At 43.1% G+C, this 17,023-nt stretch overlaps 1 protein-coding gene across 6 annotated transcripts in view; it reads left to right on the top strand.

The window, feature by feature from the left end:
- The window catches only part of LMO1 (LIM domain only 1), a 58,521-nt gene that overhangs the window by 2,503 nt on the left and 38,995 nt on the right, over nucleotides 1-17,023 (top strand). The window contains exons 1-2 of one of the 6 annotated variants that reach the window (XM_040558899.1): nucleotides 831-848; nucleotides 1,639-1,740. The exons of 1 other annotated variant lie outside the window; for it this stretch is intronic. In XM_040558899.1, coding sequence (XP_040414833.1) covers nucleotides 1,716-1,740 — 25 coding nt within the window. In that variant the 5' untranslated portion in view covers nucleotides 831-848; nucleotides 1,639-1,715. Of the gene's footprint in view, nucleotides 1-830; nucleotides 849-1,242; nucleotides 1,741-17,023 lie in introns of those variants that run through there. 4 more of the 6 variants (XM_040558900.1, XM_040558898.1, XM_040558897.1 and 1 more) reach the window with 4 other exon arrangements.

The following is a 17,023-nucleotide window of genomic DNA, read 5'->3' as shown; positions in this document are numbered from 1 at the left end:
AGGTATCGTGATTAATTCTGACAGATTGTGTTAATTGTAGTTGACTTTAATTGCTGTACAAATGTGTTGGGGGTTAGAAAACTTTTTTATTGTTGATGTGTGAAATGAGTAAGCAGATAAAGCGCTTAAAAATATCCGTTTGTAGAGGGGGTGATCCAGCTTCTATGGCATTATGAAGCAGTGAAGGAATAAAATATATATTGGTTCTTATAAGCGTGTTACACCCGCAGTAGGCGGTGGCTAACTTTATCAAAAATCTGCCTTTCTTGTAGTTGCCAGATAGTTTAAATGTACCATATATTTGGAGGTAAGTTTGTCCATTTTGAAGGCGATGGGATTGAAAAGTATGCAAACGGAACGATGAAACACTTCTGGAGTCATCGTTTCCTAAAGGAGGCCAGTAGTATATTGGAAGTATTAAAATGCTTCACGTGGACAAGAGTCTGCGTTTTCCTTAGTTTTTGCACTGATGCTTTTAACTATTAGACTTTAACCTTTGGGTAAGGTCCTTCTCCTTTTCGGGTCGTGATACTACTTGAAATGATTACTTGGGGTGGCTGCACTCACGCTAGAATACTTATTGAACACTTGCAAACTAGCATCAGCAGGAAGCAGGAGTTGTTCCGAGTGCTGGCTGAGAGCGGTTCTGCATAACGTGACAGGTTTAACATCAGGTACGTTCGAGGACTGGTGGGATTAAGTCTCCTGAATGAAGGGGGAAGGAAAAGCCACTTCAGCTGGGGATAAGGAATCTAATTAAAACCCGGCATTAGGGATATATAACCGGAGCCCGCTATCAGGCTGTGTATGAGCTGCGAAGGGGAGGCAGGAAAGGAGCTTTTCCTCGGGTGAGGGGGGCAGAGGGAGCGGCCGTACGGTCCCAGCGCGGAGCTGCGCCGCTTGGGGCGCGCGGCGCGGCCCCCCAGCTTGTCCCGGGGTGGGCGCTCTGCTGGGAAGCGGGGCCGAGCCGAGCCGAGCCGGGCTGTTCGCACCGCCGCGTGTCGCGACAGCCGCCCGGGGCCGAGCGGCCGTACCCCCGGGGCCGTCACGGTGGGTGCGGGTCGCCCCCGCGCCCCGAAGTTTGCCGGCGGACCCCCGCTGGGGCTGGTCGGGGCCGGGCGGGCGGCAGGTGGTGCTGCCGAGCCGAGCCGTGCCGAGCCGGGCGCGCTGCGGCGGGGCTCGGGGGCCGGGAGGCGGAGGCAGCGGCCGGCGGGTGCGGGTTCGCCCTGCTGTCCCCCCCCCCCCCCCCGCCCCGAGCCTCCTTCCCCGCGTGGGGTCCGCGCGAAGCCGGGGGAAGCGCTCGGGAAGGCTGGAGGCTGGGGAGCCGCGCCAGCCGGGGTTACGAGCTATCAAAGGCAATTACGTGAAAATAGATTATGCTGTGTAAATTGAGCCGTTTAGAAGGCGAGAGGCAAAGAAACGGCTCCGATCCCCCCTCTTCCTGAATTGCAGTTTTAGTTCTTTGCGATCCTGCGGCACAAAAGTAGGTGAGACCGCTTTTGTATCTGCAAAGTGCTTTATTTCTGAGTGTAATTCTAACTGAGTGCAATCTAGGTTAAAAGCTGGACAACTGGGTAATTAGAGCTCACTTGCTGCTAAAGGACGATCAGCTGTACCGTAGCTCATTTGTGTTCCCAGAGACTTGTTCTCTCCTCCCCTGAGCGGAGGCTGCTGGAGAAGAAGGATCTGTCCCCGGACCCTTCCTGATTGCCGAGATGATGGTGCTGGACAAGGAGGACGGTAGGTGGGCTGAGATTCTGCAAGCTTGTGCTTGGTGGCTTCTGTGTGATGCAAATGGGTAAATAAATAGTTTGGAAACAGATGCGTGCTGTGCGTGTCAGAGTGATCTGCGTTCAGCTCTGATATTTTCCCTTGTGTTGAGAAAAGCATGCTTGCTCTTTTTTTTTTTTTTTTAATCTCTTCTCTGGCATGATCGAACCAGTCCAGAAGGGTTTACCCCAGGCTCTGTTTGCTGAAGGAGAGAGCGAAACCAGCTTGATTTTGGTTTCTTATATCTGTTTAGATTTTTCTTTCTACAACTTACTCTCATATATCCATTTTAGCCCATTTATTTTAACAGCTTTTATTGTAAATCTAATTTTGAGATGCTTCCTTCCCATTGCATGTCATTTGGGTCTCTTTAATGCACGCCTTTAATATCTATTTCTCGCAGCTTTCCTTCGTAGCTATAAACATAATGACAATAAGCTAATAAGCTGCTCTGGCAAAAAGAGCACTAGCTTATTCTAAGAATGTACTCCCTTCTCTAAATGGCAGAAGTGGAGGTTCACCTGGGAGGTAATTTAATGAATGAAGCTGATATAGAACTTATTTTAGGACTTCCCATATAGTTATTTTTTTAAAGTCAACTAGTCCTTGTTAAGGATGACTAAGGGTAAAGAAACTGGTGTAAAGAAAAGTAGACGCTGTTAGCGATGAGTTAGAAAGACCTGGTGCTGCCTTGTGCACGTTGCCTACCAGGGCATGCAACTGAACTGCTCGGTCACCAGTAGTTTCTAGGATGAATGCAGTAAGTCTAATCACAACTTCTTAATGAGGTTTTTCTAGGGCTGCTTTGTGGCTCAGGACTCCCATCATAGCTTGTACCCTGAGAGCAAAGATTAAAATAGGGGCAGAGTGGAAAGCTTCTGTACTCGTCCAGATGGACTTCAGTCAATGGCACTGCCTCTTACCAAAGACCTTCACCTTGGCGCTGCATGTAACGAAAGAGAGAGCTACATCTGAGCGCCTAGCGCACACTTGTAGCTACTACTTCATTGCTTCATTTCACCTTTATAGGTGAGTGAAGTGCTGTGTAATAGGTGTGTCGCTGGATTCTATAATTTTATTTTTTTTAAAGTCTTTTTACATATATATTTTTTTGAAGTTATTAACAGTTGCCATTGGAAGTATAAGAAATTACTGAATACTTCCAAGGCTGCAGGTAGAAACAGCTTTTCACAGGGATCCAATGTGCTTGGAGAAAATGGAAATAGAGCATTTTGGCAGTAGGATTGATTTTACTTGAATATATACATTATTTTTAAAAATATGTGAGGAAAAAAAACCGTGTAATTCAAAGTCACTTGCTTTTCTGTGTGCTAATTGGGCATTATGAATGGTACTGAAAGCTGCCCTATGTTAATAAGTTGCAGGAAAATGATTTTTGTTCCCCAGCCCATAGCTGTCTACTGGTATTTTAAAAGCAAAGTAATGCTGTACTGGGGAATAATCAGAAAAGAAGGCTTGACTATTTGAAATAGCAGATATACACTTACTTTTAACCAGAAGGTCTTGTACTGAAGTTCCTCTCCTCTCTTCCCTCCTTGCCTCCCCCCAAAAACGAGGGGATTGCTATACTATGCTTTGCATCTAGCATTTTGAGGTCTTTTATCTCATGACACCTTTGATTTCTAAAATAATCTGGTGTACCAATGTGAACAGAATTTGCGTCTAGTTTCTGGGATGGAACACAAATTTTTGTTTCATTCTGGTGTGAAGTGTTTGGGACAATGAAAAAATGTGAATGGACTTTTCACAGAGATGTTGTACCTTTAAAATCTGATCCCAAGGAGAAATGCATCATTGTTGGTGTGCTCTCTTATGCAGATTCCAGTCAAATTTTGATTAAGTGTAGAGCAATGTGAGGTCACAGCACCCCTGCATAGGTTTTCCTGCACTTCTGAATTGGTTCTGCGCTAATGAAGTTGGCATCCTAAATCTGTGAGATAATCTTCAGGTCGAAAAAATAGAACAAATTCTCCATCTCAATTTCTATTGAGATCCCTTAAGTTTCTTTGTTAACACAGTAGAACCCATTTAAAAAAAAAAAAAAAGATGTGAAGCATCTGTTACACATCTTCTGGTTCAGCTTTGCAGTTGACTGGACTGTGGATAAAAGACACGCTAAGTGGTTGAGTATTGCTTATGCTAGGAAAACAAATGAAGCTAACAGGGTTTCAAAGGCTTTGAAGCAGTGTTGCTCTCAGAGGTGTTCAGTTGTTTTCTTTGGCAATATAAGTTGAAGCAAGCTAGTTTACTTTATTAGAGGCATAAGGCTACTCTTGTAACCTTCCTCTGACTAAGATGAATTTGGCTGGCTGACCTTATTTCTTACTGGACCACACGTGTTGTGCTGGGCTTTGGGTTTCTTGTTTTTTCCCCCTTTTAGGACTCATCTCTTTTAAAGGACAGCAGCATTTTCCATATTTTGTTAAATCTTCCTTTTCAATTTGTGTTTCCCTATAGAATTATGTTCTGCTATGATGGAGCAATGCAAATCAAGTAGAATAGCCCAAATTAATTCTTCACATTGGCGGCAGTGTGATTGCCTGCATGGAATCAATAATGCATCATGGAGGGATCAAATTTTTGAGTATAATGTGTGAATAATGCTTGACACAAAACAAAAATTCAGTCATCATAATAGCAATTAGGAAAAAGCTGCAGCTTATCCCAGCTGTAATCTCTGCTAACAATGAAGCACAGCCTAGTAATCAGCGTGTATGGTATGAAACGCACTAATAGAAATCACGGTTCTTTGTTATGTGTGGGGAGGGTGAAAGTTTCCTTTTAGCTAACTTGTACTGTGTTAACTAGACATCGTATCCTCGAACCAAATTATTGAGTGTATGTGCACTTGTAAAAGCCCTGATCAGCTGCATATTTGTCCCAGTGTTTGCACAGGCAGCAGCACCCCAAATCATGGATCCTTTGTGTTTTAAAGCAGAACTCTGATTAAACAGATCGCAAGAGTAGGCCAAGTAAATAACATGGGAGGACTGTGTTAAACGTGTGCCAGTACACAAGCCTTATTTCTATTTAAAAAAAAAAAAAGATGAAGCTATGGATTTTTTAAATTATTTTTTAAAATGAAATGAAGAATATGGATACCCAGTAGTTGTGTGTGTTGGGGTTGGAGAATGGGCCTTAGGTTGGTGGGAGGTATTTAGGGCAATGAATATTAGGTAATTTGAAACTGGATTAGTGGCAGCAGTTGGGTTCCCTGTTGTGTAAGAGCCCATCTCACCCTGCACAGGAGGAAAGAAAAGCAGCATTTGGAATTAGAAAAACAGTGAAATTGATTGTATAATGGCAGGCCACAAGTGCAGTTAAAAGAACGGTGCCACAGTACCCTAGCCAGGGCAGCAGAGCTGTGGGCTGACTTCATGGGTGAGTGCCTGCTGCCAGCTTGGGGGTACCTACACCTGGTAGGTGGGTATGGAGACTTACATACCTCCAGCAAGGTAAGTCTTGACAATCTGCTTCTGTTGATAAAAATCATTATACACACAAAAATAAAGCACGTACAGGTTGCCCACAAGCCTAATGAAATATAGTACTGTGTAGGAAGAAGAGTTCTTCTCCATGCTGCTGGTACCTCTTGGTTTTCTTTTTAAGGTACCTTTCTCAGATGAACCTACTGAAGAATTGTGTAAAGAAAGAGGAGGGGAAATGGCAGGGTGGCTCTTTTCCACTCACATGACATGGAATTAAAGTTTAATACTCCTGAAACTGTCTCTTTTCCTTTTTTTTTTTCTTTTCTGTCCTGTTCCCATCTACCTAGGATCTTCTCCTCCTTGGTCCAGCATTACCTAGCTTCCCGTTTAAAAAGAAACACTTAAAAAAAGAAACATCCTCCCAAATATCATCTTATTCAAAGAATGTTTGATAAATGTCATCAAAGCCCCTGTGTTTCCCTATTTAGCTGGGTTACCTGTTGGTTTGTTGAGGGTTTGATCTTGACACACCATGGTGTTGGTGTAATTTCAGAGGGCTCGGTCTCTCCTTAGTTTGTGACTGTTGTTTTGTGATTCAGATGTACCTCAGTGGATTAATATATTTACCAAGAGGCAAGAGAAGGTTGTAGAAGCAGGAATCTGAATAAGACCAGAGCACTCTTGGCAGAGGAATAAACCATGTGAGACTCAGTTGTCAGAAAGGACCAAAAAAATAATAATAATAATTTGGAATGTTTCTTCAAAGCAGACAAGTATAGAGCTAGAGTTAATCAAGGTAGGTTTCCCCCAGGTGTCCCATGCACATGGAAATGGCAAATACCAAGGCATGAGACAACTGTGAGATAGTAAAGTAATTACTTAAACCTTTTCAAGAAATGAAAAGTACTGTAGTTGGAGCACTGAAAACCTAGATCTCTATTTAATGAAAACTAGTTACTCTTTCTATGAGAAGAAGACGGGTGAAAGGAGCTAGCATTCCTAATATGAGCAAACTGCATTGTGTAGGTATATTCCCGTCAGGCAATCAAATATTTTTAGTATTTTCTCAGATGAGATAGCTGAAAGATCTGGGTAGGCATCTTTATAGGGTGTCATCATTCTTCATTCCCAGATGCCAGTGAGATGTGTTAGTCATCTGGTTGGCATAACAAGTGTTAAAACAGCGTATGAATGTTTTTCAGCCTGGGTAATATGGCAAAAGAAGAAACTGGTTCTTGGAAATTAGTAGCATTATAATTTTGGTTTAATATTAATAATAAAGGATGCTTGATACCCTGGCAGCAGAACATAATTTGTCTTCTTTGGAGTTAGTGTTAAATTTTATTATCTTTAATAGATACAACGTGAACATGTCAGCCTGTTTGTCATTGCCATTCTGAAAATACTCTCTTATGGCAGAATCTTTGGAAAAATTCCTTTTAAGAGCAGTGCATTATTAATAAAGTAATCCATTAGGTCTGGTGATGAAGGGTCACAGCAGAGTCTGAGATACGTTTCTTAAATGGTTAAGAAATTTATCATGGTTGGAGGATTAATTGATTTCATTTGGAGGCTTTCTTTAGGTTTTCAGGCTTTGTGTTTAGAGATAGTTTTATTCTATCTGTAAATGTGCTTGCTGCTCAAAGTTTTGCTTCGCTGTCATTAGCATGAACTATTATGTCCCTGCTAAAGGCAAACTGTTCTTTTAGCATTATGACCAACTGCATCTGCGAGGAGTCTTACTTCAGTAAAGAATATGAAAGCTTATGGCAAATAAGGTATTTTACTTGAAATCAATTCAAAATCAGAATAATGGCATTAAGCATTGTGGTGTAAGAATAAAAAAGGCACTGCAGATGCTGCTAAATGCTGAACTATAAAACTCTAATGGGTCTATATCTTTTTAGAATTGGACAGAACTGTCATCATTTAGAATACATAGACATTGTTTTAAACTGTATAGAAATTACTGCCCCCAACTTCAATAATGTGCGTAACTGTTGCCAGGGAATGATTTATTCAGTGAATGTAGAGCCTATTCACTGAAGACTTGGGGGTGGAAGAAGGGGCGACGTAAAACGAAAGTTGTTCACTACTAGATTAACATAATTAAACCTATAGATGGTCTGAGAACAATTTGCAGCAGCTACTGTTTTTTAATTCTCAGTGTATAAGGGTGTGTGCATGTGTTTTCTCTGCTCTCCAACAGGATGACTCCCGAGCCTAAGTTTTTTCAAGAGCAATGTTGGGTGCTATCTGTGCAAACAGATGCTCAGCTCTCCTTTCCGGTGAATGTTCTTGCAAGCTAGTTTCTTCATACATGGCACATCAAAGCAGATAATGGAGGCTGTTGTCCAAATGTAGAGGGTTTTTAAATTTCATTGAACGTTTCTGAGTTCTTTTCTCCAGTGTTCAGAGTTCCTTGCATGCAAATCAAACTCTGAAAGGGTGACTTGGGCAGTGAAAGTAATATTTGCCTTCTTTTTAAACTATTGATTTTGACAGTTCTGGTTTTTCTTAAAGAAAAAGTGGTTGGTTGTTGCATATTCATGACTGAACTGCCGAGAACTTGGACCAGAATTAAACAATTAACCCTCTCGCCAATGTAAACATCCATTTGAGTGGAAGCCAGGGATGTTCCTACTCGGTTTATTATGGATCTGAGATATAGAAATGTATTCCGGAGGACTGTGTTTCTAATAAATAAGAAGGCATAATGAGAATGTAACTGGGAAGGAAGACAAAAGCAGCCATGCTTTAAATTGTTAATGATGGTGCCAGTGGCTGCAGCTTTACCACAGCTGTTTAAATTGATCAGCTAGTGAAAATGTTTTGTTTTGGCATTTCCCTGCATGTGCAACTCTTTCGATGGGAGTTCTGGAAGCTTTTCAAAGGGGAATCATGATCTTTTTCAAAACAGACGTAGAACAGCAGAGTTTCCAGTACTTTGGAATCCGATATTAAAGGATGCAATTCCGTTTCTCTTTTGTAAAGTTTTTGGCTGATGTGCCATTGCTTCCCTTAAATTTTTTACCTCTCATTTTTCTTCCTACTCCAAAAATATTGCAAATTGCTCACTACCCAAAAGAGAGAAGACAGCAGCAGCTCACTTCCCAAGTGTCCTTTTTCCCCCCCATCTCCTCTCTCTTCCTGGCGCTGCTGAGCTCTCTCAGAAGAACAGAAAGGTGCTATGTCAATTTGCTATGCATCTTTTGGTCAAGCAACCAGTGTGAAATTGTTCTGCAAAATGTACTTCTGCAGAGGACACTTGCTGCTAATTTGTTTCCTGGTTGGCTCTACCTTGCAGCTGATGTGGATTAACCGATATCCCTGTAATGCTTGTGTCGTTTCCTGCTGTTCCAGAGAGATGGGTATACTTTTCTAAAGGATATGATCCCTTCAAGTTAAGTAGTAGAGGAAGGTCTTACTTTCTGTATATAGACAAGTGACAGGGTAGAGATCTGTGGGTGGAGGACTTGCTGGAATTGGTGAGCCTCGGTGTGTTTTGCAGAGTAGTTCCTGCCTTGGGTTCCCACCTGAAGGAGCTCGTGAGCAGACCTCCTTGGGATGTTGTGTAAAGCCGCCTCCTGGCACACTCGATGGCAGGTGACTTGTGGATAGGCTCTGCCTTGGGTAATGTTGAGCAACTTGGTTTCTGCCTAATGTACTTGTAGTGGGGGTGGGTATTGAACATTATTCGGAATCCATTATATATTTATCTTCATACTCCTTTGTGGAAAATGATTTCTGTAAGTACCCCGTTATGGTTATGAAAGCCTGAACCAAGCATCAGTCTCAAACCCTTTGACCTGTCTGCACAGAATGGAGATCTGTTTTGAAAAGGACTCCTTTATATCTGTTTTTACTCCATGCCCTTCCATTCATTTGCCTATACAAAGCAATAAAGGGTAAAACTAAAGTAACATAAATTGGTCTGTCTTCCTGAATCCATGTCTCACTAATGTACCCAGATTAACTCAACTGTAAATTGTCTCCTTTGGATGTCGTGTCTTGCTAAAAGTTTCCTATATGATTCATGATTTGGATTGCTTTTAACAGCTATTGGCTAAGCAATATGGTAAATGTACAAGGTGATGCAATTGGCATTAGTGAGAGGATGCACAGGAGCATGTAATGCAGTCAATACTACATTAACTACTGATGCCCAATTACAGAAACTGGAAGAGTGGCTTTTAGGAGCATTAGGACTTGCAGAAGAGCTGAGATCACCTGCCGCTCCTTGCCTAAAAGCTTCACCCTTTATGCGCTGGGATCAAAGCAAACATTTAGTTGCTATTTAGTCATGTATAACAACGAAGGTATTCCCCCCCCCCTTTTTTTTCCAAAAAGTGTCACACTGATGCTTTTAGCACATGTAAAATCCTATCTCCATATTTCAAGATTCTCCTTCCCTCTCCTGGGGCAAGACTTTATTTGAATAAAAACTCTTTAACCACTCCTGTATTTACTGCTTCTCTGAAGCTTACTACTTTAGCCATTTTTCTTTTAAAGAAATAGTAAGTGCAATGTAGTGTCCTATTTCAGTGTCAGACAAGGCTCCCCTTCGCTCCCGCAAGCTCCTTCCCTTTTCTAATCTGTATATGATTGTTTGTGACCTCAGCTGGCTTGAAGTCTCTAGAAAGAGTGTTTTAAAACACAACCAGATACCACATAAAACAGGATATTTGAGTGTGTGACCTCTCTGCAGTCCATGTTCAGATTAAGCACACATTGTTTCCACCGTTGCTTTTAAAACCCATTTGCAGTAGACAGCAAAGGACCACATTACACTAAAAGACAGTGCATACTTTTAGTTTGAGCTGGATGTGATCACAGCTTCTAAATCTATTTTAAAAATAATGAGCAATGTCACTGCTGCATGGCAAAGCTAGCAACCCACAAAGTTCCTCTGGACTTTGAACAAAATGGGAAATTAAGCAGCTCTAAGAACACTGAAATATTTTAATATAAAAGACAGCTGGCAGGTGGCTTATTGCTCTTGTTGCAGCATTTGTCTTTACTTCCAGCTATGCTATTTGGCATATCAGTGCTGCTTTTAATCCTCAGAGCATTCTGCCAGCACTAAGCATTTTGTGCACCCCGCGTTGGTGTCCCCTGCTACTAGGGCCTGGGTATCAGCGGGATGTGCCCGGCGAGCATCTGGGTTTCTGTGCAGGTTGTCCCAGGTTTGTTCTGCATGGCCCTTGCTGCCCTGCCCAGCACAGGAGGGGGCATCTGAAACTCCTTCTCCTCCTGTGGCATCCGGCGCTGGGCCCGGACAGAAAAACGAGGTAAGAGCGTTCTGTAAGGCAGCCTGACGGTCTGCAGGCACTTCTTCACCAGCAGCACTATGCTTCTTGGGGTGATGCTCCAAGGCGGCGTGCAGCTCTGCCCCGTGTCCAGCTAACGTCTCAGCTGCCAGGGGGCCGCCTGCAGCTGGCGGGGCAGGGGAGAGGAGAGGTAGGAGTGTTGTTTTCGAAGAGGACTGTTGTGTTCAGTTCCTGATCAATGCTCTTTTGAACGTCCGGGAGCGGGGGGAGCAGAAGGGAACCTGCTGGTCCTCTCCTTGCAGTAACATGTTTAAAAGGTGGCACTAGCAGTGGAGGCATGGGGGAACTTGACCGAGCCCTGCCGTTAGCAGCTTCAGCACAAAGTATCCTGTGCACCCTGCGCTTCCCAAGCTGTACAAACAATGCTTTGAATGCCTGAAGTACCCAGCAGGGCAAGTCCAAACGTCCTTGAGTAACTTTGTATTTAGGCAGTGTTTTCTCTCTTGCTTTGATCAGGAGAGAGCAGATGTGTCTTTTCTGGTGCATGTGTTTGTCCGCACCCCCCGATGCACACACGCTCCCTGTCCTTGTGCAGGGGCTGGAGGTTTTAGGGTAGGCTGTTGTTCCTCTTTGTTCTTTCTTATTGTTTTTTGCAGGGAACCGAAGTTGGAATGTACAGAGGTCAGACTAAACAAGGCTTTAACTTTCTCTCGTTCCCTTATCTCTCTTTAATTTGGATAAAATAAATTAAAAAACGCACTAAACATATAATAAGGCTCCCTTAAAAACCACATGTATGTATAATCGATTCATTGACTAGTCTTTTTGGGGGTTTTTAAGCATTCAGTCTAAGTGGGCTGCTTGGTGAAATTTGTACATTCATAAAATAGCTGATTGAAAAGCAATATTTCAGATAAATACAAGCCAGCGATCTATCAGCAGTTGTAATAAAAGCTGGGCTTCAGGCTGTGATTTTATTTTGAAATAATAAGAATTGCTTTATTCTTTTTACTTGAGTTACCATGGTAATTCTGTCGTGTAGCAGTGTTATATTGATTTAGAAAGTGGACAGTAATATTTCTTTTGTGTTATTCTGTTTCTAGGGGTTGATTTCTAATTTCCACTTGGAGATTACTTTTATAAATTTCTTAAGTCCTTCCACTTTTTTCTCTAGCAGTGTAATTTTCCTCTCACACATTGCTATTTTCTGAGCTTATTGGTTTGCTCTTATTTTAAATTAAACTTGCTGGTTTCAAATATTGAAATGACATCTTTGTCTGTGTCTGTACTTTGGTTTAGCAAAATATTACAGTCTGCTGTTTTATGCTTAATAATTTAAGGGAAGCTTTATGTCTGCCATCAGTGGTTGTTGGTAACTTATGACTACACCAACACAGAGCTTAAACCTCTGACATTTTAATATTGTGTAATGGTGCTTCCACCCTGCACACCACGTCTTTTTTTTAATCTGCCTTGTGCGTGCGTACGCTAAAGAGAATGACAATTAAATTGTGAAGAGATCAAGTGGAGTTTGTGGTGGAGCTGGCCCTTGGCCACCCGAGGGCTACAAAGCACTCAAGGGAACCACTGGTCTCCTCCAGCACACAGGTACCTTTCCTGGTTTCCTGTTTTCCTCACGTAGTTACATAGCATCAAGTTTTGTGCAAGGAAAACTTTGATTTTACAGATGTGTACGTACATACGCAATGATGGACAAAAAATAGCAAACCTCTTTAGCTCTGTACAGGACTGTTATACCTTAGCTGTGGAGAGCTGTTCTTGAATTGCAGATGCTTTAAGGAATGACAGCCTGAACATGATGCAACTGGTCCTTGGTGTCATCAGTTTCTTTTTTCTGTGAATGAGAAATAATGCTTCTATTCTGAACCTGGGAGACAAGGGGAAATGAGCCTCAAGCATCGCCGTTTTAACAAGTGGTAACGTAGATCCAAAGCCATGCATTCTGCTTTCAAACAGAAGTTGTTCAGCATGCCTTTTAGTCCAGAGGGTGGGCAAGCTGCTTTGTGAGCACTAAGTACAAATTTCCTGTTCTCGTGAAAATGCCACCAAAGGGTTTTTCAGTGTAACTGATGAGAGTGGGGCTGAAGTCGTCTTTTGTTGCCCTTTGGTTTCACTCCTATGAGAAGCTCACAAGAGTAAGAAAAGGACTCCAGGAGCCGTGGCTGATCTCTGCTGGGATCATTGGACCAGCTACAAGCAGGATTTACCATCGGTTGGAAATGGCAGAGAAAGAGGGGAAGAAGGGTGGTGTGAATGTGTGGTCGTGGTTGACCTCAAAAGAACCGATGTATGGGGCAGCTGGGGAAAAAGGGAGACACATTCCCAGCATGAATTGAACAATAAATTGCTGATAGCTGTGTCTGCTAATGCTGGAGGGAGGCACAGGTATAGACCTTGTCTGTGGTGGGTATGCCACAGATCACTTGAGGACATTAAGTCCAAGTGGAAATTCAGAGGATGCTCCTGAAGAGAGAGGGCTCTGTGCTTGACCTTGTGTGCCCTTTCAAAACAAAGGCTGACTGGTGTGCCCTGTATGAGGACACTGGGAGAGGAAACATCAAGGAGGAAAGGAAAAGAGCTTTTCCGCCCCCCAAAAATTGTCATTACAATAAGTGGTTGTAAATGACCAGGAATATATCTAGGCCAGAAGTGTGAAAGCTTCTGGGCTTCAGAAGAGTATGGTCTTTAGATCAGCCTTCCCCAGAGAACAGTGGAGGCATGAAGCTGAATTGTTTGGGTTAGAGAATGAGATGGTACTATAGCCTCCGGCTGCAGAAGGTGGGACTCGCTAGTCCTCGGTCGTCAGTCCTTGCAGAGACATTTATGTCACAGCATATGAAGCTCTGTCAGTGTTTCCCTATAAAACCCGTATTTTCATGAACATTCATTTACGGTGAAAGTCTGCACATAAGATCCTGCCTGAGGATACCTTTTTCTTTCCTATTAAAATTTTATAAACCCGTCACTTGGCTGGGATCTTTAGTTCTCTGTGGAAGTGAAATAAAAGGGGGGCCCCAATGGGGGAGCAGGGAGAGTGGAGTGATGTTCTCTTTCTCCATGCTCCTTTCACCAATTAAAGAAAAATCATATGCTTCTGGATGAACTCCTAGATGTGAATGGCAAAAGCCATGTCTGCAGGTTCTGAGCTTCCTGACAATGATCTGATTTGGTTTGATCCAAGTGTCAAAATCCGTAAGCAGCCACTGTCCCAGAAGTCTCCCTTGGCTTTTCTGCATGCAGGTGGGTGTGCAGGTGTTGCCCATGCTGCTCGGTTTGAGAGCAGTGATCCACAAACTTTAAAACCTTCAAATAGGTCTTGACCTGTGAGGCTGTAATTGCCCTCAGAGCCTTTACAGCCCGTGGGGTGATGTCTGTTACATGTTAGCCTGTAATATCCAGAAAAAATAACTTGATTTTTTTTGAAATCGGTAATTATATCTCACTGCAATGGAGTGCGATGGCTCCGAATGCTAAAATGCAGTTTTAAAGTAATGCAATGAGACTGTTTAATGTCTCTGACAGTCTCAGGGCACGGCACAAGTCTCTCTGATTTCTTTCTCCAACGTTTCTCACTGCAGACTCAGATTACAGTACACTTGTCCTCTCAGGAGCTGACATCTCTCCCCTAATTCTCTGTGATGTTGCAAACCGGCATCTGATACTATGGGTCTCCTCCAAACAGTGCTTTGGTCTTTTCCCATCACACCTGCTTTTCAGGAAGAACTTCAGCTGATAATTTGCACTTGTCTTAGTAGGGCTCTGTGCTCGAGAGAGCAATCTTGCCCTGGTAGGAGAAAGGACTAGATGATTTAATAGAGGTTTTAATAAGCGTTTCTCTCTCTACCTGATCTTTCCACAGGATACAGTGCAGTCTGCATCCTAAGTTGTGATTTGGGTTTACTACCCCCTACCTAAAATGTATTTTCTTTCCCTATGGTTCATTCAATTATAACTGTAGGATATATCTTCTGGGACTGAGTAATTGGCTAGGTCAGAAGTAATCTTTATTTTCACTAGAGAGATGTTTACAAACTGATGCTGTAGTATCTCTTTAAAACCCACTGAGAATCTGATTAAAGGCCTGAGGATCTTCTGCAAAGATTGTCTGCTCCCAGTTGACTTGAAAGGGTCAGCATGCTGTCACAGTTTCGACTCCGAAGAATTAAGTTAAGGCTGATTCAAATGCCTCTCTCTATGTATAGCATTGATTGGACTGCTTTCAAATGGCAAGAGGTAACTTTATACTGTAGCATGTGTGAACTCCGTTTAGTTAAATAGGAGAGCTGAATGAATATGGTTGCTTGTGACACGGGAGCTCAAAGGTGAACGTATTCTACACCTTCTGCCCTGAATTAAATACTTAGGGGAGGGTGGGAAAGAAACATAGTTCTCATGGTAACTTACTCAGGATACCGGCTGGTGCAGCTGTTCTTCACCAAGTGCAGCTCCCAGGTTTTGTATAATCATTTCTTCTTCTCTTCCCCCATGCATGCTCCACCCTGTAGGCTTGACCTTAATGAGATGGAATTGCTCATAGTGGAAACAGCAGCAGAGTGCTCTTTTGAATGGGGAGAAAAACTCTGACCCAATGAAATGAGTTTGGTGCTGCATTATCACTGCTCCCCTTTCTGGAATTGGTAGTAGCACTAAGATTTTTAACCTGGTTTCATGTGAGCATCAGTGCTCAGAGGCATCGTGCATTAATGTGGGAAACAGACTGCTGACTCGCACAAGGCGGTGGGGTTTGCAGTGCTGTGTTTCCAGTTGCTAGCCTTAGAGTAGCTTTTAAAAGGGCCCTGCTGAATGCAACCACCTGCAATAAAGATGTGCCAGCCTGAAAACTGGTGTCCTCTCGTGCTGTCAATGTGTGCACCAAAGCTGTCAGTGCTGCTTCTGGTGAGCACCTCATGAGAAGAAAATGAGCTGAACTGAGATGAGTTGTGCTCCTGAGGACCTGCTTCTGCCTGCCAGCCTCTCCACCAAGCCAGCAGCTGCCTCTCGCTGATGGAGCAACCAGGAAAGATGCCCCACTGGCATTAAACCTTTGGCCAGGAGGTAAGGGCCAGCTGGTGCAAGTCAGCGAGCATCTTGTGGCTTCAAAGCAAGCATGGGGATTCCTGATTTTTTGCTTCCTGTAATGTCTGGAAAGCTAACGCCCTTTTTGGTGATAGTCACAGCACCTACACCCTTGTTGGGGTTTCATAAATGTACTAGTGTTGCCCAAAAATGAACGGTCTCTAGGGTTTGGTGTATCTATGTTAAAGAGCTCAGATTTCTGTGGGCAATTTCTTGGGGATTCTTCTGAGTGTTGTCTTGGGGTGGGGGTGACATACCTGTAGATTGAGGTCTTAGGCTTAACTAAAACCTTGCTGTGTTTTTTTTGTTCTTTTCTTGTCTTACAACTGTAGTAAGTCCTGGAGGAAGAGCTGCTGGAAATGCTGACAGGCTCAGAGTTAGAGCAAGCAGAGGGGCCACACTGTAGTAATGCACTGCTCAGCTTCAATTGTGCCCAGCACAGTTTCTGTATTCCCTGCGGGCAGTTACTGTGCAGCGCTCTGGTGTGGTGGCTGCGCTTATGTCCAGAGTTGCAATTTGCCAGTGGTCACTCTCAGAAGAAAAATGTGCCCCGGCAGGATCCTGAGCAGGCTGAAGGCAATAACAACTGTGCACCAGCCAAGGTAGAGGAAAAGAGAACAATTTTGATGTCTCCTGTAGGTGACCAACCACAAAGTCAGACAGTTTTCTGTCTGCAAGACTTGAAAAATGATACCAGAGACTGATGGTCTCGTCCCTCCTTCCCTGCCTTCTCTCTCAGGCTGGAGGAACTGCTGCTCTGTGGTCTCTGCAGTTTAGCTGTGGCATGTTTCCCTGTACACAACCAAGTTCATTTTCTGTATGGTAAACAAAGCCCTGATCGCCTCTTATGCCACATACTTTGACTGTTTTTTGTCATTATAACCGTTTTATCAAATGAAACAGTGAACTGAACTGAGAAGCTGTGGACATGTTGCAGCAGCCCTCCTGCTACGCTTGATGGATACACAGCATTTGCTTCTTTCCTTTCTGTCATCTTTCTGCTTGGGATGGTTGGCTCCTTCCTGATCACTGAGCAAGGTCTGTACGTTTAAGTCCCAAATGATGACTTGTTCTGCCCCCACCAAGGACCTAGATAAAATTGGGCTCAGCAAAACCATTGCCAAATCCTGACCTTCACTCAGCTTTTCTTAGTGTATGTTGTTCTCATTTAATTTGTAAACTTATAGCAGTGACTCTCTGAAGAGGACTCATTGGTGATTCTTAATCAAAGAAAACAAATATTTCTTGTTCTTGGCTTAAGTTTCCATTAGATCTAAAGAGCAAGCTAGTTGTGAACGTTATTATGATGCTTCCTGCTACAACACAGCCACGTGAGTTGTTCTGCACTACCAGCCTTGAACAGTGTGACAAGTCTCATTTGGTTTCAATTAAATTAATACTCTTAAAATGGTATTAACCCAGTTAAAACTTTGCTTA

This window comes from Cygnus olor, chromosome 5 (genome assembly GCF_009769625.2).
Source record: "Cygnus olor isolate bCygOlo1 chromosome 5, bCygOlo1.pri.v2, whole genome shotgun sequence".
NCBI lineage: Eukaryota > Metazoa > Chordata > Aves > Anseriformes > Anatidae > Cygnus > Cygnus olor.
The sequence above is the reverse complement of the archived record's forward strand: the minus strand, read 5'-3'. Positions and strand labels throughout refer to the sequence as shown.